Source organism: Cygnus atratus, chromosome 11, assembly GCF_013377495.2.
Source record: "Cygnus atratus isolate AKBS03 ecotype Queensland, Australia chromosome 11, CAtr_DNAZoo_HiC_assembly, whole genome shotgun sequence".
In the NCBI taxonomy this organism is placed as follows: domain Eukaryota; kingdom Metazoa; phylum Chordata; class Aves; order Anseriformes; family Anatidae; genus Cygnus; species Cygnus atratus.
In genome coordinates, this window is record NC_066372.1 from 33,661 (window position 1) to 57,359 (window position 23,699).

The following is a 23,699-nucleotide window of genomic DNA, read 5'->3' on the forward strand; positions in this document are numbered from 1 at the left end:
AGGTTAAAAACAGGATATGCACTTACCCCTTGGGCATATGAAATGTTTATCACTTAGGAACCTGACAGTAACAAAATTTAGCCATGGGTACAAACTGGCCCCAAGTATTATAGGCTGGCAATTAGAAGAAAATGGATAGCTATCAGACCAGTGAGGAGGGGGAGTAACGTTTTGACAGAATTACTAGAGGCAGTCTCATTACTTTTAAGTTAGAACATGGCTACGGAAGGAATCACATGGTTACTGGGCCTTTGAGGTTTGTTTCTTCTGACATCCTTGAAGGAATGTTAAGACAGGCACATACGGCTTCCTAGAACACAGTGCCACCTTCACAGGAACTATAGGAACTATTGGAAATGGTGCAAAGAACTGTGCCTTTTGTGGGGAAGGGGAAGGGAAAGGGGATAGGGAAAGGGGAAGGGAAGAGAGAAAAAGCTGCACAATGCAAATTTGTGACTTCAAGATTTGAAGCCAGGGCACAGAAGGGGCATCCAGCCTACGTGAAAATCGCTGCTTATGTACCAACAGACCACGCTGTGACTTCATGGCTTCTTAAACCCGAAGTCTCCCCTCACGCGGCGGGGCTGAGTGCCGCCGGGCACTGCGGGCCTGCCCCCTCAGCGGGGCTGCCTTCGCGGGGCTCGAACCCGGACTCCTCGGTGCGAGCGTGCGGGCGGCGCAGGCGCGGCGAGGACTGGCAGCGCCCGGCCCGGCCCCTCAGCGGCCGCCCTGCCCCGCGCCTCCGGAGCGCGCCGGGACTGGGGCTGGGGCTGGGGCTGGAATTGGGGTTGAGGCGCGGCTATGCCCGGAGCGCGGCGCCGGTCGGTGTGACTGACTGACCGACCGCCTGCCTGCCTGCCGCGCATGGCGGCGGCGCTGCTCCCCCTGCGCCGGCAGGGAGGCGGCCCCGCGCCCGGCGCCGCCCGCCCGGCCGCTCCGTGAGCGGGGGAGCGCGGCGGGGAGCCGGGGGCGTCCCGGCCGGCCTCGGTGGGGCCCGGGGTGCGAGGCGGGGGCCATGCCCTGACGGGACGGCGCGGGGGGAGCTCCGCGGACGGCCCCCGGGCTCCGCCGCTATGGCGGGGGCCGGCCTGTGGACGAGCCTCAAGTCCGCGCTTTGGAGGAGCGGGGACCCGTCGTTGTTCCTCAACGATTCCAGTGCCTTCGACTTCTCGGACGAGGCGGCCGACGACGACTTCCCCAGGTTTAACAAGCTGCGGGTGGTGGTGGCGGACGACCCGTCGGATGCGGCCCCCGAGCCGCCGGGGAACGGGGTGCACCTGGGCCTGCAGCCCGACGAGGACTCGCTGCCGGAGCGGGGCAGCGCTCTGTGGGGCGCCGGGGGCACGGCGCCGGGCCCCTGCGGCGGCTGCAGCGCCCGGAGGGAGCTCTGCAAGCAGAGGAAGGTGAAGAAGCGGCTGACCCTCGCCGCTGTCCTCTACCTGCTCTTCATGACGGGGGAGCTCGTAGGTGAGTCGCTGGCCTGTGTCGTCTCTCTCCTTCTGGCCTGGCTCGCTGCTCTGGCATCAGTCTTAATTATTTACCCAGAGAAGCCATCTGTCTGCTGGTTGTGTGGAGAGATCAGTGCCCTTAGCAGTAAGGCCAGAGAGTGAGAAGGAGCGAAGTCCACCTGTATTTTTCGTGCAAGAAAAGCAAGGGGTATTGCAACTTCAGTTCCCTGAATCTCATCAGTTCCCCAGACTGGCAGAAAGCAGGCTTTTTGTTGTCTGTCTAGTGGCTTTGTATTTTTGCCTGCTTTGTAAGCTTCTAAGGTGTAGCAAGGGAGAAACTGCATGGTGTTGTACAAACAGAAATAAAAGATGAATAATTTCATCCTCAGTATTTTCTAATTCTGCCACAAAATCTTGCTGTTTGCAATGGGAAGAGGGAAATATAGTTCCTAAGGGTGACACTGACCTTGTACCAAAACTCTAATATCTGGGGGGTGCTTATCCTTAGCTATCAGATATAGCAATGCATTCTAGTTTTTACATCCAAAAAGACAAATCCTGTGCAACAGTGCAGTCCAGAAACCACTCTCCTGACAACTTCCTGAAGTCCTGCTGTGCTCTGAACTAGCACATACTCCATCCAGACACAAACCGCATGATCAAAGTAAATGAAAATAATAGGTATTTTAACATTTCCTATTACAACAGTTCAGAATACCAAGTAGTTTGATTGAATTAAAGTATTTGTGGTTTCTATTTGTTGGTACTCAGAAGAAAGCTGTTTTTTTTTACCTGGAAATTTGTTCCTATATGAGCATTCAACTGTTGTTGGTTAGCAGAATGCATCTGGTGCTCAAGTTCAGCTTTTATTACTCCCTCATAAAGACATGCTGTCATTTACTATTCAGGTTGAATAGAACCTGTACATGATACATCAGTCTGTACAAAATATGACCGTATTTATAGCCTATAGTGACATGGGCTTGAGATAAAACCTAAAGTTGAAAGTCCCTTGGATGTGTAGATAAGCTCTTAAATGTTATGCCTTTGCCATTATGTAACAAGTTTTACAAAGCATAATATTTATCACTGTTCACTTGTTAATTTCCTATTAGTGTCCTGTTACCATCTGTCTTTTGGATATGTCCATGACATTCAGTGTAAGTGCTTGGTGCTCCTCAGCCTCCTGCAGAACGCTGAAACTCTCTCATCCACTTTCCTGATTTAAAGCAGTGGGGAGTGACACATGGTGCCAGCACATGAATGCATCTGTCAGACACCGGACAGCCTGTTATGTTGAGCCAGGTGTATCTAGCAACAGAAAATTAATGACAGTTTCTTTTAAATTGCTTGCATTTTAACATACAAGTCCAAATCACAGAGAATCTACTGCCCATAATTCACCAGCAAAAAAGAAGTCACAAAAACTTTCTTGAAGTAGGGAATAGATGCTTCAGATGTAGTAACACAGGACTTACCTCTTCCTTCTCCCCTATCTAAATTAGGTCAGTCTGACTGAAGGGCTGATGATTGCTCATGTGAAGTAAGCTAGTGCTCTTGGATCACTTTTTCTAGTGCAGTTGTGCATCGTATCTTTAAGACAGAAACTTCAACAATATGTGTAGGGAGCATACTGTATACTCAGAATTCATATACTCAGTATACTCAGTGGAGTATAAATAATACAGCGTGTCACACATTCATAGGAGACAGAAATGGTCATTTGTTTCAGAGAGACCAGATAACTGGCTGCATGTGCACCACAGTTTTATCTGGAACCTTATTTCAGGAATATGGGTTAGTAGAAAATAGTGGCTTTGTCTCTCAACACCTTGCTCTGGTTAGTATTTAATAATACTGCCACAATACATCAACTCATCATGGTACAGCACTTAGCTTCAGACTTGCAGAGATGTAGCTGAATGCCTGAGTTTGTCCTCTGGCTCTGTTTTCTCTCTGGTTGAGATTTTGGTTCAGTGTGAACTCAGGCAAATTTGATGAGGGACATAGTGTTATGTCTCGGATGTCGGTGTCCTTTAGCGTGTGACTTCATTGTACTTATATCAGAACTCTAATACACACCAAATTTAGTCTATCTGAAGGAAGCTTTACTGAGTAATATTCCTGGCAGCTTTATGCTGAAGTCACAGACATTCTCTGTTTGGGGGCTTCTGATCTGATTCACTGTATTGTAGACATCTCCATAGCTAGTGCAGGGACAGCTCTGGAAACAATAGGTGTTGAGAGTAAAAATACTCTCCTCGCTGACACATCATCCACTGTTTCTCCTGTGCAGCCAGGACTTCTGCAAGCTCAGGTCAGAGTGACTGATTTGTCTGTACAAAGCATTACTGCTGTAGTAGTACTCACCATTCTCAGGTTCATGTATGCTGTTACCAGTCCTATTTCAGGATTTGGGCACGGACAGCACCTAGACCATTAAAATATTCAAGCATCCAACTTCCAAAGAGAATAAATCTGACTTAGGTATCTGTGTACTTTTTGTGGATCTTGACCTGAATCTGCCTTAAGGCAGATAATCAGTACCAAAATAAGTGAAGATGGAGCCTTCAAGTCCTGGCTCAGCACCGTCCCTATTTAATGTATTTCAGTCCAGCCCCACACTGTGTTCTGTCCCATTTGGTTTGAAATTTTGGAACTTTTTGAACAAATCTGTAGCTCAGATATTTGTGAAACTTTGGTCGTGTAGGACTTTAACTGATTTCTGTGATCTTTGACAGATACGAGTTTCTGTAGAAAAGGCAGAACACCTTATCAGATGATTAATTTGTTCAGTAAAAATCTTCCTGCTACTGATGTCAAGATGCAGGAAATCTTGTTTGAGCAGCTGATTTGTGAAATCTTGATTGGCTTTTTTTTTTTTTTTCAACTATAGCTAAGCTCGTTAATCCAGACCACTTCAGTGTTTGTTGTTGTATTTGATGAACAGTCATTGTAAAAGTCAGATAAGATAATTTACACTCCCTGGGAACCATTTTGCATGAAGAAATGAAAAACACTGCAACTCCTAGTTATCTTTCCTGACAGGGTTTGATGCGTTCAGTTATGTTCAGAGATTTCTGATTGATCGTTCATGAGGAGGATTGCTGTCCTTCACGGGTCAGTGAAAACAGCGGTCAGTGAAACAGTGGTGAGCCATCAGGCCTTCTATTTGTAAAGAATGTAGATGTCTCCCCCAACAGTTGCTGTCTGTGTTTAAACAGCCCCGGGGTAGTACTTCACCAAGCAATGAACCAGTATGTTTGGAACACAGAGAACCTTCAATTTCAGAATTTCATTCATCTCAATGTTATTTTCTTAACCCATGTGCTATATTAAGACTACCTTCAGTATCTGAATTCCTTCCTTACAATTTTATTTTTGAAGTCCTAAGAGACTAGCTGAAATGGAATTAACTCATCTTGGACTGAAGTACCTCTCACAATTTAATACATGTGAATTAACATACATACTTTAAATGATCATACACGTAAACTCTTGAAGTGAATGGCCTTGGATAGAAATTGTTTTCTTTTGTGTTGACTGTAAAACTGGCTGAGTTGCACATTTCTAAGTCATATTTTTTTTAATTATGTGCGAAAACAAATTAACTCCGAACAGCAAGGCATTACCCATTTTAATAAATAATAAAAAAAAAAGAGCTGCTGAATTGCTGAGGTTTAAAAACCTCATTATCTTTGAGCCTTTGGAGAATTTCAGCCTCTAAAGAATTTGACTAAGGAACAACTAAAGACAGGGGTTGGGGGGAAAGGAACTGTTTGAACTGTGGTATTTTCAGTAGTTACAGGCAGTGCAAGCAACTATATTATCAGTTTTTCTGCTTGTATGGTTGGGGGAAGAGTATGGCTCGATCTGCAGATGGGCACACTCATGGATGGACAGGGACACACACAAATTTTATAACAGATCTTGAAAGCAATCAGCCTGTTGTGAATTTAGGAAATAGCCTTTGCTATTTCCTCACGGTCAACCTCTTCACTAAGAGGCTTTTAATTATATACAAAGATACCCTTACTCGAAATGTTAGCTGGAGCCTCAAACCTGCCAAATGGTGTGCCAGTTGCACGCTCTGCTTGGTAGAATCTACGGTTTGAATGGGTCTCAAGGTAAAGTGAGAAACTAAATCATAGAAGAACTGACACTAAAGATGTAATCTTTTCTGAGAAAATGGGCTTATCCTCCTGCATATGGAAGACACCATAGTCTGTCCTTGATTCCCCATTTGGATAAGGGATGCCTAAGAGAGGCACATTGTTTAAATCTCTGTCACCCATCTAACAATAGCATTAGCAATTGAAATGGAACGAAGGTATTAACCTTTGCTCTGTGGTTATTTGTCTCAATGCATCTCATAATTATGAGAAAAAAATAATGGTAATAAAGAAAAATGCTGTGCAAGTGAAAGTTATTGTCAGCAATATATATTAGCAGAATTTATATGCCCTTTCCAGGACAGGGAATGATGAAGGTTAAAAGATAATGTAATAAAAATAAAAAGGGGGCAGTGTGAATTACTTTGTCATTGAGTCATTGTATTTCTGTCCCTGTTCCATAACATCAAAACATTTAACAGCTGTAATTTAATTAAGAAAAAAAAAGGATCAGTTGATTAAACATACACAATTATCTATAGAGAAAAGACAGTGAACTATTTTGGGCCTGATCTTGCAAATGCTATGAAGCAAACAGTGTCAGTGAAAATAACAGGACTGAATCCTTTCTATGTTACTCTAATAGAAGGCACGCTTCACTGCATTTCTAACTATGATAGCTTTAAATTATAGCATGGCATGTTGATTGTAGTGGCAAAAAAATATCCCTGTTCAGTGATTTTAAGAAGTACTCTCACGCACTTAATGCGGTGTTCTGAAAATAAGTAACTGGAGATTGTGCAAAGAGGATCCAGAATCACAAAGATCATGTGTCTTGACTTTTCCAACTTTCTTTTCAGGTGGATATGTTGCTAACAGTCTAGCAATTATGACAGATGCACTTCACATGTTAACTGACCTTAGCGGTATTATTTTGACCCTGCTTGCTGTCTGGCTGTCTGCAAAGTCTCCCACAAAGAGGTTCACTTTTGGATTTCATCGCTTAGGTATGTAGATACCAGCTTTTGCTATTAACAGAGTATTTTAAGCAACAATTAAAAAGAATATCTAATTGTAGAAGAAGAGATAACTAGAAGGAAAACAGTAACAAACAAAAGTGACTTTGACACCCTGCCTGTAATGTCCTTCCACTGCTCTGGCTATTTTGGATCCACTACATGGGTTGTATTGCCACAAGAGAATAAATCACTTGAGCAGAATTGTAATCCGTACTGTACTGTACTGAGCTTGAGGCAGCAGTGAGCCTGAACTCCTGAATTGTCCGTGTTAGGTCACAGTCTGGTATCTACTGTGCTGTAAACCAACTTGATCCGCAGTGGGGAAACTGGCAATGAGGCATAAAAACAATTAAAGGTGACCAGTTGTGGCTGAAAGTCTGGCGTGGCCTCTTCACAGGCTTAGGCAAATGCTCCTTTTGATTACTGCTGACCTTCATCATTAGGTCATTGCATCAGACCTTTTTATTGAACTTTAAACCTCAGCCAAATTCAAGTTATCAAACTTCAGAGTTTCACTCACTGGGAGTAGGATTAGTCTCTCAGTCTCTGTGGAACAAGGATTAATTAGATTCAGAGTTAAATTCTGAATGTTTGATTTATCTTCCATCTTCATGAGGAAGGTTTTCAGACTATTGGGGAATTGGATACACTGAGACACTGTAAGAAAGACTTCCTACAAATGAACCATTGCCTAGAAAGTTTAAAAAGGGTTCAGAGGAGGAAAGCTATCCCCAGCAAAAACATGAGTGGGTATTCAGCTGTGTTTCATAGCTCACCCATAGTTACTGGGCTGCTGCATTAAGTCAGGTGCCTGTGCACCTTTGTGCTGTGGAATGGAGGTCTGTTGAGCAGGAGGGGTACATTCACTGGTGTATCACTATTACTGTCTCTGTGACAGCTACACTGAGGAGCTTGGTGGTGCAGGAGCTGTGTGTGTCAGTCAGCTGTTTTCTACAACAGTTTGTTGCCAGTGCGCTGGACTTATGAAGTCCCAGTGACTTCACTAGCATTATGACACTGGAAAAAAAAACCTATACAATATGAATATTGATACTTTAATCCAGAACTAAAAAGTTCTGTAGAGTTTAGGACCAGATAGCTCTGCAAGGTGTCTCAGAAATCACTATTCCTCTTGCACTCCCCAAACCACACGAAACAGAGATTAAAATGTCCCCTTGTATCCAGTACAGTAAGTTACTTCACCTCTGCCTGTTTTAGGTGTTTGTAAAAAAGAAACAAGCAGAATTATATACTAAACCTTGGAAGGGCTTTTTCAGGATTCATTTTACTTCATGTCTGGAAGTGTAATGATGCTAAAGGGTGCTTTCATGTGGTTGCTATCTGTATTGGTTATTAATAGTTTATAATATACAGTTGCAGTTCTGGACTTGCAGATATTTTCCCAAAAGCTTCAATTTATGCTTCACGAAATAAGATCATTTCTAGCGTTACAGCTTGCTACCTCTCCTCTATACTTTCTATAGTGTATATTTTGTCAAGGAATTTCATAGTCTTGTATAGTCATTATATTTCATTCTTATACTGACTGCCAGACAGCAGCAGAATCCAACAACTCCATCACTCCTAGTCATTTGTCATCAGTTAGTCACTAATGCATGAATGCATAACTCTGTACACTAGCAAAGATCTTTGGGCTTTAGCAAGAAGGCATTAACAGTGCCAGCATTTCCCATCACAAACTTTTCTTTCAAGAAGTTTTAATTTTGTGATAGGAGTCCCCCCTAATACTGAAACCTGACCTTGCAGGTATGCTTCTGGCACTTGGCTCATACTCTCCACAAGGATGTTTGCTAGCATTTAGACATACCTTAACCTCATTAAAACAAAACAAAACAAAACAACAGTAGTTTATACATCTTTACAATTCTTCTAAAACCAAAATATAAATAGAATGAACATGACAACTTAAAACAGGAACTATTCTTAAGAAAAAAATAAACTTTTGTTTAACCATCAAATATTACCCAATTTTTTCACTTACTAATTTTTCACTTACTAATTTTTCACTTACTAATTAATTCAGGGGTTCCATAGCACTCTGCAAAGAGGAATCCCTCAGGATTCCTGCCACCTCACTTTTTGCATTATTTTTGCCCCATTTTACTGCTAAGAAAAATACTGATCAGACTGATCAATCCAGTATGTGACTTGTGGCCGGATCTGGCCCGTACAATCAGTCCGTATCACCCATCATCTTCTCCCTGGAGAAGAGAGCGACCAGCAGCAATTCCTCCTTTCTTTCTGCTGCCCAGTGAGGCCAGGCTATCAAACACGGCAATAGGTTACCCAGATAGGTTGTAGAGCCTCTGTTGTTGGAAATACTCAAAATCTGGCTGGACACAGCCCTGAGCAACCTGCTCTAGTTGATCCCACTTTGAGCAGCGGATTGGACTAGACTACCTCCAGAGGCACCTTTCTACTCAACCATTCCGTGAGATTACATGTTAGCAGCAGCGTAGCAATCAGTAGGGGAGAACTAGAGCCTGTGGGGGTGGGAACAGAGTTCCTGTGGTTGCAATGAAAAAGGGGAAGTTGGTAAAGATCCTGCAAGAAATTCTCAAAACCTTGATCCAGGCTCTGCAACTACTGAAGATGGGATTGTTGAAAATGAACCTATGCATTTTTTTTAAAGTCATATTTGTAAAGTTTATTTGCCGATTTCAGGCACCCTTTCTGAACTTTGTGGCCTTAGGACCCAGTTTCACACTTCAGTGAATGCTGTCTATGGAAGAAAGCTACTTCTGGGCTATATTCTTGTTATAACACATTTTTCCAAATATCCTATGCTGTGGGAAGTTTGTCAGCAAAATAATATGAGCTCAACAATAGCCTGAATTTCATGAGATGGTAGAACATGACAATGTTAAAAATAGGGTAGAGATTGAGCATCTGTCACAGAAAAAAAAATGTAGAACAGTTGTTTGAAGCTAGGAGTATGTACAAGAACTTTCATGGCCAATCTGCTTTGCATTAAATTTTAAGATAATCTATACATACACTAAGCACAAAAACATGACAATCAAGTGCTTCTAAGCGTTCATTATCAGTTTTGTTTGCAGAACCATGAATTTTCATACTTGTACACATAAGCGTTGCATTGTAAAGAAAACATTTGTTGATTGTCTAGTCAAATTCCAGAAGAAAGCACTGGTTTTCATCCATTTTAATTCTCTTTGAATATATAATATGTATGCTCCATCTTTAGTGTATTCCCTTTTCAGTGGTGAAAGGGAAGCTGACAGATTCAGGAATGAGTTAGAGAAGTGAATACAAAATAATGAAGCTTGCAGTCTTATCTGAAAAGGGTTATATATGCTTGAAGCCAAAAATAATTCTGTTTCACCAAGTGGAGCTACCTCCTTCTCGGCAAGACAGTGAGCAGATTTAAACACAGATATGAAACTTGGCATCTTTCCACTGCTGCAGAGACAATGTCAGTAATGACAGATCAGTCAGGCTACTGACACAGTGCATACTTCATTTCACAAGTAAAAGATAGCACAAATCTATAGTGTCAACATGACAATGTGAAAAAGACTGCAAGGAAAACACTGGTTTCTGTTGCAGAAGACACGGTTTTCTATTATTCACAATGTTATTCTCTGGTAAAAGCTAACGTGCTACAGTTTGACAAATAGGAATTAAAAAAAAAGCATTCTGGAAAACCAAAGTGGTGGGGGGAGGGGCGGGCGAAGGCTGTTACCCTGAGTAATCTGCGGGCATTGTAAAGAAAGCTACCACTTGCACGGATATTTCTAGGACTTCATTATTGCTCTGAAGTCAGAAGTTGTGACAGTTGCCGTTCAGAGCCTTGTTACCACCTGGTAATGCTGGCACTCATCCAGGCATTGACACATTAGGGCTGAGTGCATTGGCATGAGTTTCTTCTCCCATAACAATGTGACAAATTCACTGTATGGATCAAGTGACTTTGGTGGTATGAGAAGCTTTTATACCTGCATGTTCTTTACTGTAATATTCAATAAATAAAGGCAATTCTTTATTAGAAACGACACCTCCAGTAGCCAAAGCTGTATTGCACACTGGCAGATTTAAAGCAGAGGGAGAAGGGAGGCAATTCTGAGATCAATCTTCCTACAGCTGTCACATAGCCAGGAGCTGAATTTTGCCCTTCCTCAGGAATAAATCAGGGCAAGAGGTATGGGACAAGGGGAAAGAACAACAGTTATAATTCAATGCAAATAACTTCCAACCCTGATCTTTGAACTCACAGAGGAAGACTAAGATCCCAGTGATCCATCTGACATGTGACAATAGTAAGCCTTATGCGTAGTGATTAAAAATTACTCAGGCATGGCTGCAGATTTACTTGCAATACAATGGAGCTAACTTTAAGATTTTCCCAGTACGTTTTATAAAGACCTGCATTAACGTGCTTATAACTGAGACAGTCTTATCTGGGAAAGCCAGAAAGCCACAACAGGTCAATCATTTTTGGTATATGAAGCTAGAGTGAAAAAGTGCACATTTATGTTAAAAGAAATCTAGTGACCCCTACGTTATTTAAAATAGAGTCCTAAAACCACAGGATGGACTCATCATCCTCAGGTTTTATGTGTACTGTCACCAGCCCTGTTTCATTACCTGGGCACTAAGGCAGACAGCATTAAGGTCCAGACCCGTAAAATATTCAGGCCTCTTTCCATCAGAGCAGCGGGAGCCTTGTGGGGAGCTATAACTACTTATCACAAATGCAAATGGCAGCAGACATTCTGGGACGATATTTTTTTAATTTACTTTCTTTATACTGATGCATGTGTCCTTTTGAAAGTCTGGATGATCAGATAGAATTCTTATACTACAGTGTTGGTCATAACACTCCTACCTTTGTGAAATACGAGGATTTGGTAATTGTTCAGTAGTGTTAAAACATCATGTCAATACTGAGACTTACATTAAGCAATGCTTCATAGCTGAAATGTACACATGTACACATGTACACATACACGTCAACAAGCTCAGGACTGATGTCTGACAAGTTTGTATGGTTCAGTTCCTTAATCTTACAACTTTTTCCCCTTCTAAATACAAAAGGATACATAAAAGTCATCTCTAAATCTAGCTTAACACTGTAGACATTTGAAGTCAAGCTTTGTTTGTAGGATATCTCAAACACCACCAGCCCACCTATTTTCCTCTCCTTCAGGCAGGGCTTTTGTCTGTGACTTCTCGGACAAAAGTTCTGGGTAGTCTGACTGAGTCACCATCATTGCCTGTTTTTAGCATAATTGGAGAAAACATGACTTGTGGAACATACTGACAGGGCTGTGTGAAGGTGTTGACTGAAACAAGCTACACCATTTATTAAGTGTATTTGTGAATTATATTTACAACTTACTAGTTGTGCATTAGTGCTATAATACACAAAAAAAATTAAAATAATTAAGGCTCTGTACATGTTATAATTAGGAAATAGATCCAAGACTCATTTTTGTAATGTTGTTTCCTTTCTGTTTGCAGAAGTATTGTCGGCCATCATTAGTGTATTGCTGGTCTATATCCTTATGGCATTCCTTTTGTATGAAGCTGTTCAAAGAACTATCCGTATGGACTATGAAATAAATGGCGATATCATGCTGATTACAGCAGCCGTTGGTGTTGCAGTTAACTTAATGTAAGACCTCCCTTTCTCTCCATTAATGCTCATAAATGCATTTCTGAATAAACTGTTAATTCATTCATGGCCTGTAATTTTCTCACGGGACATCATTTTGCTGGACCTCTTCATTCTCATAAAATAAGACTGGAAATGATATTGAGTTTTACTTTCTTAATTCTTTATAATTTCTTTCCTTTGAAACAAAAGCCCACCAAACACCCACCAAACCCTAAAGCCTGTTTCTTGGAATGTTTTTCTTCTTTCCCTTTCAGAATGGGTTTTTTGCTGAACCAGTCCGGACACCTTCATTCTCACTCCCATTCCCACCCTCATTCCCACATACCTCAGTCAAACTCTCCCAGCACAGCCCACAGCAACAGCCACGGACACAGCAGCCTTGCAGTGAGAGCAGCATTTGTACATGCCCTTGGGGACTTGGTACAAAGTATTGGTGTGCTGGTAGCTGCATACATCATACGTTTCAAGGTAAAGAATGGCTAATCTTTGAGGTAGGGTGGGATATATATTTTTTTTAATTTCACCTGAAGTGATTAAATTAAAAACAGACTTGTTTTTCTAAGTTAATAAAATGATATACTTTGTGATGTCCTATTAGAAGCTTCATATAGTTATGTAAAACGAGCAAGGGCTATTTTATATTTTGTAATTATCCAAAAAGAAATCTTCATATAAGTCAGAGCTCTAAGTAACTGCATTTTGTGAGTCACGTTTTAAAAAATGATCTTATTTTCATACATCCTTTAACACTTTGTAACTTCCCTTCCAGCCAGAATACAAGATTGCTGATCCTATATGTACATATGTATTTTCCATACTGGTGGTTTTGACAACAGTCCGAATTCTGCGTGACACAGGAGTTATCATTCTGGAAGGTAAGATCCACACAGTTTGCATTGCTTTACATGTCAAATACTGGTAAACTCTGGTACAGAGGGGAAAATGCCAGCAACATTTTTTGCATTATTATAACTGACATGCCCACTACGACTACTCTATCTAGTACTTCCATGTTATGAAAGTGAGAATGTAGGGATGAAGAAAAAAATCTGTTTTTACCTGCACCTTCCCATCTGTTTCATACAAATTACTGTTGACTTTTACTACAAGGTAAAGTCAAGGACCTCAGAATATTTGATGTCAAGTGCTTTTCTTGACATTTAGGAAAAAGCAAAAACAAACAAACAAACAAAAACAACCTTTACCTTGAAGGCAAAAATAGTGAAACCTGAATTAAGAAACCTGAATTAGCTCCAAGGCAACAGCGGAGATTTAGCTGGGCAAAACAGGTAAGGCAAACTAATGCTGTATCAAATTCCAGATCTTTGAGTTGTAGCTCTTTGCATAGGTATCCCAACTGTCATAAAAATGTCAAAATTAATGGTGCTATTAAAAGCGATGATAGGTCATTTTAACGTATGCTAGAGAATTTTTCCAAATGGTCCTTTTTCAAGGATCTCCAGCAAATGGACTTCCAAGGAATCTACATAAAACCTTTTTAAGGCAGCCTTTCAAAATTAACGTTTCAATTTTAAATGAATATTTTAAATAAACTTTTCATTTAGAAACAAAACATCTAGCTTGTTGAAGCATTCAAAAAATACTCCAAAACAACAAAACCCTACTCTGATATATGCAGTTTGAAGCTTATTCAAATACTTATTTCTATGAAATTCTTCAACAATTTAACTCGCAGTTCTGATTCAGAGCTGTAACTGATTTAGAAATCGGAAACCTACCATCATGCATATTTTTGTCAAGTTTTAGTAACACAACAAAGAGCTTTTTAGGATGAAAAAAATCTGGATAATGATACAAGTTTTTCTTTGAAGAGTTTGAGCTAAGCAGTTACTAGGAGATGTGGTAAAATTTGCATCTCCACAAGTACATTGCTCTAAAGGATGTGATGTTGGCTACTGTCAAGAGACTGGATTCTGGAATGGACACATCGCATTTGAGACAACAGCATAACTCCTGTACTACCTCAGTATACATACTGACTTAATATGGCAATTTGCATATTCTTCTCTTTTGGTAACTTAAAGATACTAAACATTTTAAACAACACAAATTATAAACTCTTTCAATGTTTTGAGATCTGTCATGACAGTTTATTTGAAAGGCCACAGAGTTTGCAGAAGACTGAATTAATTTTGTCTTGTATTTGGTATCACAGGAGTTCCCAGGCATTTAAATGTGGATCGCATTAAGGAAGACTTGCTGAAAATTGAAGATGTTTATTCTATAGAAGATTTAAATGTTTGGTCTCTCACTGCAGGAAAAACAAACGCCATAGTCCACTTGCAATTAGGTAAGCTGCTGTACAGCATCATTTCAGATCAAGTCCAACTTGGGTGGGGGAAACAAAAACCAACCACTTTTTCCTCTTTATCTTCTTTATACTCTCATTTAAGTAGATCCAGAAAATACCATTCTGGTGGAAAAAAAAAAAAACAACTAACTATGCTTTTGTACAGTGAGGTATAGAAACCATTAGCCAAGAAGGACAAAATATAAATGAAAGTCATGCAAAGAAAATATATTTATACTGAAACATCCAGTATGGAATGATATATACTTTGGTGTGGGAAAGAATTTCTCTTCAGAAATTCCCATATTTTGTCTAGGGAAAAGCCAGTTGAAGTTCTAAACCGGCATGTGGAACAGTCTGACACATGAAGATTGTATGCTTTGTCAAAAAATGCTGGTTTAGGGATCTAATATATTGCCATGCCTATCACTTCTTAGGACAGAAGTTCTACCCCCTCATCCTCCCATCTAAATTTTACTTATTTTTATCAAGATATAGTTCTGGTTGCAGGATATAGGCCTAAAGGTGTAAAATAATATATATTATTTTTTCTCATATATATATTTGAGAGTGAACAATTACTTGAGTTGGTAGCTCAGTGTGATAAATATGAAAACAGCTAGATGTCCAGTTTTCTTAACAACTGAATTCTATTAAATATTTTCTTGATTTTGCAGTTCCTGGTAGTTCATCTAAATGGGAGGAAGTTCAGTTCAAGGCCAGACAACTGTTGCTGAACACATTCGGAATGTACAAGTGCTCTGTCCAGCTTCAGAGTTACAAACAAGAAACAAGCAAAACCTGTGCAAGTTGTCAGAGTTCCAGTGCCTAATTTCATATGTTTTGGGAACTGCTGCCTTATTCTTTATCTTGTAGTCAAAGACTGAGAGCAATAAGTGCAAAATGAAAATGATCAAATAACAATTAATATGTGGATTTGTACCATATAACACGCAGCAGGGAGAGCTAGTGCTGCAAAAAGTGCAGTGATTGCCCTACAGAACATGTATTTCATTCTTTCCCTTGTACTGGTTTATTCAATTTGTTATGATTTTGAGACAAAATTGTTTTCAGGTTGTTTACAAACTGAAGCGTGGTTCTGCAGATACCTCACAAATTACAGTTTGAGATTGTCCTTTAATGACCGTGCACCACAAAGTAGCTGCACTCCAAACGGAGCATCAAGTATTCAGTATTTCAATTAAAATCATGCCAGGGTTCCATGCACCATGAACCTCAAACTCATTATACAGTATTTTTACAGTAGTCATTTTCATACAGTCTCTTAAATTATGATGCATGCAGTGCTAGCTGACCTCTTTTATAAGCGGTCTTTTTGGAGACATGGCAAAATACAGAATTTACTGTAACCAGACCAGAAACTTAGCTTTAATCTGGGCATTCAGAGATCCAGACAGGAAGATCCTTGCCCAGACTTCTGGTGTTCAACTACGTACCCAACACTGGACCCAAAGTGTTTTAAATGATCAGTTATCTTTAATGTATTATAGAATAGGGTTTATACTTTAGAAACAGGTTATTTATTTTACAGAGTTTTGACTTGTAAGATTAAATTTATTATTAATAATCTTGATTGTCTAAACCAACATTTGATTCACATTAAATGGCCAGTTAATTAGCATGTATTCCAATTAATACATGTGCTGTAATTCAGACATTTTCTATGATTTTTTTTTTGTTAAAAAAGAAAATCAAATGCTAGCCTGACATGAAGTTACTCAAATTCATTCTACAGACATGCAAGTTACTTAGATCTACTAAAAGGAAAGCAGGGAGCAGAAGTTTTAGGTGTACTATTCCCTCAGTCTCACATCTCTGACTTTTTCATCTTTGCTTTGAGGTGGTATCCTCACAGGAGGACCACTGCAATAGCAGTCCCCATCTACTTAGCTTTATGAATAAAATGAAACCCAAGCAAGCTCAGTAACCTAATGTACATTGGGCAGCGCTATTGTAGCCTTTCTATCTCTGTAGGTTGCTTTCTCTTATTGGTTGAGAGACAAAGCAATTGGAAAAGACAGTTTTTTCATCCTGACACTTCAAAGTCCACAAAACTGAATTGCTTTCGCTCAGTATTGATCCCTGTACTTTGAATGTACAGAGGATAATAAAACACAACCCTTTTACCTGTCCCTAAGCTATCATACATCCAAGCTCAGATTTACACCTGTTTCTGAAGTTAGTTACATTGAAGAAGCCAAGGGCAACAGGAATATGACCTGTGGAGTTCAATAAACAGAACTTCAAGTATTTTTTGTTTATTCTGCACTTTGATCTTTATGCAGAACTTCCACTGACATCAGAAGTAGTTCCATACGTGGATCAGAAAGGAAAATTTTGGCCCAATAATGGATATTGTGATACTCAGCTGTGAATACTTAAGCTAGTGTCTGTCTTGAAACTTGCTGGAGTCTCACATATTCATCAGGGTGATCTCTATCTGCAATTGGTAATAATAGTCTTAGCTTGTTTTCCCCTTTTTTTTTTTTTTTGGAGGTAGCTATCATATGATGTATTTGCAAAGGTGAAAACTGACAACAGTATTATTTTGGACAAAGTACTCATAACACTGGATTATGTTTGTATCTGTTCTGGCATGAAATGGGAACACGAGTACAACATACAAGTAGATATAGCTCACAGGCAAAGGAGCACTATACATGGAAGGTTAATGCTTCAATACAAACACCATCATTAATTAAGCCATATCACAGTTCATGAAAAGCGTTCATCCCATCCTTACAAACTTCCTAACAACAAAAAAAAGAAACCACAACAGGTATTTTGCACATACTAATACTCAAATAGGTTTTAATTAACTTGGGGTTTACAGTTGATGTAATTAGAAGTTGAAGTACAGTAGACATGTATTGTATTTGGAGTTTTTTATTGTAATGATTTACTACATGTTTGTTTAATTAAGAAAAAGCAAAAATGTGTTGCTTTATTGTGGGTTTTATTAAATCAATAATTAAACTTCACATTGTTGTCATATAAAATTTATTTGTATTGCTATCTCTTGTCTTTTTCTTTGATTCTTACAGCAGTTGTTTTTTGAAGCTTGACTCAGTTTGGTGACACTATGTTTAAAATAAATTATGGCTCCCTCTTTAGTCAGGACAACTTAAGTCTTGTTATTTCCTATGCAATAATTGCACTCTGGAAAATATATACTGACAAAGTATGGTGAAGGAACAGCCATAAAGCAACTGGCAAGGCAGCCTTGAAGCCGTTCAATCACCCCAGAGGTGCCCTTGTTATCAAGGCCTATGGACTAACTGGAAGGAGTCCAGAGAAAAAAACAACAGAATACAATCTAAAATAAAAGAATCCATGCATCTGTATCAGGGAGACTCTGAAGTGGAGATTTGCTATTTTAAGGTCTTAAGGTTTCACATAGCAATTGGTATCTGTGTGGCCTACCTCTAACCCTTTTCTTAGTCTTTATAAATTAGGACAAAAGTTGTCTGGCAGTGCTGCATTTCACATAAGATCTCAGTACTCTTCTGAATCTGTTATTAATCCACAACAAAAGGAATACACAATTTATAACACTCCTAGTGATGGAATAAAAGAGTACAACAGAACTCTAAAAATAAACAAATTGAAATAGCACACTTACTTAAAATGAATAGAGAACTCTTGAGAAGGTTTATTCGCAAGTAAACTACAGGGAATATATGATCTAACATGCATTAGCAGTGCTCTGGTAAGTGTAAAGTGGGTATAAAAGAAGGCAAGTTATAGATATTGTAAGATCATTTTTCAGTCATCACCTTAGAGGAAAGTGGCATTGGTATAACCAAGAATCATGTAGTGCCTTTCTAAGCAGCTCTGCAGCACATCCAGATTATTTCACCTGGTTATCACAAGATCATTTACATGTCTTCATACCTCTCTATTCATCATTGTAAACCCTTCTGCTTGAAATGAGAATGCCTTTACTTTTTGAGTTGTCCCTACCCAATAAGCACCTAAAATTTGAGGCTTCCACAGCTAGTATTCCTGCTTTCCAGAGATGTGCCAAAATGCTATTGCTGATCAAACAGCTAAAATTCTGTGAAAATTCTGCCATCTCTAACAGTCTACATTGGGAAGAAATTTTAATCTGTGATTTTACTCATCTTCTCCTGAAGTACAGATACAACTTCGATGACTACTCATATGAGTCAAGTGTTTTTTACAAGGAATGGACTGCAAACCCTCGCATTCTGCTCATATTCTTAAGTGTTCTTATGCTAAGACGAAACTTAACAGAGACCAATTTTATTTCTGAATTAGTGTTTTCCTTGCTTAATGAAGATTTTTCTTTTCTAAATTGTGTTGACACTCCTTTCTATACTAGCAGCACTTTTTTCTATACTAGCAGGATTACCATGTAAAATGTCATACCTGAACTCAGTCTTCAACATCCAAAATGGCACTGCCAAAAATCTTTTTGATTTTCTTTGTACATTAAGAAATAAAACATATATTTCCCCCCTTCCCTATACCCCTTAATCCACTTCCCAGCTTCTCCTCACCCTCGTTCTTGGTAAGAAATTACACTGGACACTAACTGCCACTCTGTGCTCTGGGGATGGCAAATCCCCTTTGTTTTTACTCTTCTCATTTAATTCTCCACAGCTGAATGCTCTAGGAAGGACAATACCTGCCCTTCCATTCTGTGAAATACCTGACAACTTTGGAAGCTGCTGAAATAAATGCTTATCCTTTCCATTTACTTCTATGCAGTTATGACAGCAATCTGCTCTTAGAACACATGCATGCCTGCTTTCTACTTTTACAGCTGTATAATAATGATAATCCAAATCTATATTTTTACTCCTTTATCTATTTTCCTTTTCTCCATGTATTCTTTTTCCTTATTTTCACAGTTTCTTCATTTGAAAACTGCCAGTGATAAAATGCATGACATAATTTAGTCACTTCTATTAAGGTTATGAAGCATGTACACCTTTTGTGGCACCAGTTTCTGAAGAAAAACAAGCCATTTCATGAACACAAGTATAGCTTTATCCATACGATGACTGCTTTATGATTTTCTTACTGTTATACCCGCTGAAAAGATCAGTGGTTGTTCCAGGGTTGTGAGTAGCATATGAGAACAGTTAAGGCTGTCTGCCCAGCAAACACCCCACTGCACTCAGTGCCAATACAGACAGGGATCTTAGCCACAGCTGAACTCATAACAGCAGCCAAATGGCAAGCAGGCAATAAATTCTCCTTGGCTCACACACATTAAGAGCACCCAACTCCCGCATTCCTCTGGTTTCTCTTTCTCACAATGCACACAGAAATAAGCTAATAAGCCCTCAAATAAGTTGATGAAATGTAAACAATAACATTTAATGATAGTAACCAGCCTTTCCCACCCCAAAAACCCTCTATTTGAATGTAAATACTATATTTAAACTTCTTCATAATTCAGACGATAGTAAACTTTTGAAACTTGTATACCGTTACTCATTGTTTTTTATAGATTTCCTATGTTTTTTTCTCCAAGCCAAGTGTAAGAACAGGTCTGACAAACTGCATGGACAGGCTGCCCCTTGCACTAAGCAGCAAGTCCTGCCCAAATTTACCAGAAGAGGGGGCATTAGGCCCAGCGTTAATAAAAAGAGCTGTGCACCAAGTATAATCGCTGGGACTTGCTGGTTTAGGTGTCAGAGGAATGTATTCTGCCACAAATCTTTCAAATGTCTTATTAGCAAGCAAAAAAAAGTTGTTTTTTTTTTCCCCCCTGTGGATACACACATGCAATAAGGAAAAGCACAAGCCTACCACAGATTTGCTAATCAATTACCGGGAAATATTTAAGGTACTTCTTAAAGGTCTGTACAGAAAATACCCATGGAATACAGAGATAAATTACCTCCTGCCAGTCCCAGGTATGCAATAAAAAATGTTCTATGACTGTAAGTCAGCTGTGGCTATCAAATGCAATTAGAACAAATTACATTCATTAATGTAAACAACAATATCCATCATGCAAAGCCATAAGTTTCTATGAAAATAAGTACTGTTTCTGTAGGGTGCTGAATTCGAAGTAAGAGGACATGTTTTTAAGATAAAGGATTTGATGACACTTTGAATCAAAAACATACACTGAGGGAAGCATTTTTGCTTCAAATCAGGGAGATACAAAATTAAGTAGAAAATACCACAGTGCTGCAATTGCTACTGCTGTCTTTTAAGCTGGTTGAACAGGCTTCATGTAGAGGCTGAGCAACTCACAACCACAACTTCCTTCCAGTAAAGTCTTCTTTCATTTCTTCAAGCTATTAAGCAATTCTGTATTTTCTATGCTTCTGCAAAAAAACACCTACCATCAACTAGAAAGTGAAATCACCCAACCCAGTTACACAGAGTATTTTCTTGGTGCTTTGACATCTGCTTTAAGTGTAGCCTAGATGGAACAAGTTGTTTTGTTTTTCAGGTAACCTTGCTGCCTGGACTTGCCATGGAGCAAAGGTGAAGTCATATCATAGAAAATATAAAAGCAAGCAACTCTTTGCGTATCAAAAGTTAAAGGGTCATGTACAGTAAGCAGTAAATGAAGATATGTTTCTAGATCCACACACCTGTTGATAGCCATGCAGGATATCATATTACATTAGATCAATTAACTATCTCAGTAAATCAGCAGTGAAACCAGAACATTATTCTTCCCTCAGAATTATTACAGTTAATGTTTCTCTGGAGAAAGGATAGAGGGAAGAGGTAGTCCCTAATTTTAGCCATCAGAGATAGAAAGAAGCAGCCCACAGAGCAAGAGTAACACAACAAAATGAAATCTTAACACTGGATCCACCAACTGCTATGGCTGAGTAAGGATATTCAAACTGCAGAAAGTGTTGGGTTTTTTTTCCCCCTTAAATAGTTCATACTTTATTGATCATATAAGGTGTGTTTGTGTACAAAAGAGGGAGTTGGGGAAAAAAAAAAAACACACACAAAAACCCACAGATAAAGCCAGAGTACATAGATACTCCAGATAGCAACTGAAAAGCATTAGATGCCTTTACATTACCATGCAGCCAACTCTGGAGCATACCCATATTTCTGGGCCAAACTGCAGTGGTCACAAGTTAAGCCAACACCAATTTTGTTTACAGATTGCAGCATTAGTTGATCTGTTGTGCTGTTAAGCTAGAATGTTTGATAGCTGGCTTTACAATTTTTCTCTTAAGCACGGATATGTATTACCCATCTCATGCATACCATACCCATTCATTCCTGATAATAAAAACAATTGGAGAGTTGCCCACATCCCCTTCCTTTGTTGGGTTGCCACATATCCTTTTACCTGTTTCATGAAGAAGAAAATCCAATAGGTAAAGAAGTTCCCTTGGCTCATGATTTTGGTACCTCTGATTACAGGTTGCTTCAACAAATGCTCATCTCTAGCTACAGTAATAACTTTGTGTTTTAGTTTTTCTTATTGAGGAATGTATATTACGTCTGTGGTACTGCCAAACAGACAGCTGTGACGATTTCTGAGAACAGGCTGATAGGTCAAACATGCGGGATCTTTACTGAGTGACTCTACCTATAACTTAGGTGGGAATTTGGCTTTTTTAAAGCATTGGCCCATAGAGGGTATATACTCTTTGTCCTTTATGTGCATCGAGAAGTGATACGCTTAACACATAGCTCAAACTTCTACCTATCACCCTGTTTTGCATACTACAAAAGCTTCCTCTTTGAACTGATGAGGATACAGAAACTTCAGACACACCCTTATTATTAAGCTTGTAATAATTATAAACTTATTATATATTTAATAATTACATTAATTATAAACTCATTATTTCTCTTAAGAGGCAATTTTAAAAAACAAACATGTACTTGCATATGTACACAACCACTACATGTTCTGTGATAATTCCATGTCTCCCTGAAATCTGTAACTTCAAAATCAGTTTGTTTTACATCTACTTCACACAGCGTGCTATGATAACATTAAAATTATGGCTTAGTTTGGCAAGGAACAGAACTGCAAGTCATTATGATTTCGCAATGTATTTCTGCTTCTGGGAGTAGGAGTAGGGTGGATATTACAGTCTTTAAGCCAAATTCTATCTTCTGACTAAAGATGTTCCATTCAAAGCATTTCACAAGAGGAAAATAAACTCTGTAAAGGCAGCATAATGTTAACATGTGTTTTCCCAGATACATAACTAAGATCTCATCCAAGTCCTACCTGACTATTCTAAACACTTACAAAGTCACCCAACATGACTCGAAAAGGACAGCCTTTTTTTTTCCTTCATATTTCAGGCTTCACTGAATTGTAAAAGTCTTACAACAGGTAAGAGAGATGAATCATTACATGAAACATTAACATCTTTAATATAAGAACAGCTTTTTTTTTTTTTGATGCAATGAATCAGTGATTTATGACACGTATGTGACTTTGCTTTCTTTGGCAAACTGATAACATTTCCCTGTTACTACCAGGGATTACAAGCAATGTGTTTTTTCAGCACTTACTTCCTTGTCTGTGCTGCAGCAGCAAGTCTGGTACAGGACGGCATTTAGTCACCTACTTACTGCAAATACATTTATTTGAATTAGAAAAAAAAGATATGTCATACAAAAAGCAACCAAGAATGAAAGTCTTGCTAAAAATGAAAGCTTAAATACATTTACTTAAGTTTTTCAAACTTGTATGGCTTTCTGACCTCTCAGCTAATCTATCTGCATCTACAGCTACCTCGTTTGCTCCCAGCATATCATGCAGTGTAATAAAAGTATTGAAATAAGCTACACTTGGTAATGCATCGTATTGATCCTACGTGAATTTTGCAGTAAAAATCTGCATATTCTAAGACACCTGACCAGGAATACAAGGAACTCCAGCTTTTCAGAATATGGGGATGTTGACAATCCATGTAACAATCCAGCAGGATAAGGTTGGCATTCCTTGCTTACACCTCGCAAGATGCACCAGTCCTGTCAGAAGATGAAACGTAGCTCTGTGAAAAAGGCTGAGGAACCACAGTAGGCCTCAGACACTAGCAGGCTACCTCTGGTCTACCAGAAAAGACTGATCTCATGCCAGATACCATACAAAAGGAGTAGAATGACAGGAAGTGGCTTGAACACTGGAGAGTTCTAGAAAAT

The 23,699-nt window shown here is 39.3% G+C and overlaps 1 protein-coding gene across 1 annotated transcript; it reads left to right on the forward strand.

Moving 5' to 3' along the window:
- The first annotated feature begins 955 nt into the window (after nucleotides 1–955).
- SLC30A4 (solute carrier family 30 member 4) lies at nucleotides 956–17,579 on the forward strand. The gene is made up of 7 exons (XM_035553760.2): nucleotides 956–1,467; nucleotides 6,421–6,567; nucleotides 12,082–12,235; nucleotides 12,493–12,706; nucleotides 13,008–13,113; nucleotides 14,415–14,549; nucleotides 15,227–17,579. Exons 1-7 carry the CDS (start codon nucleotides 1,074–1,076, stop codon nucleotides 15,379–15,381), a joined length of 1,305 nt encoding a protein of 434 aa, XP_035409653.1. The 5' UTR covers nucleotides 956–1,073; the 3' UTR covers nucleotides 15,382–17,579.
- The last annotated feature ends 6,120 nt before the right edge of the window (nucleotides 17,580–23,699 follow it).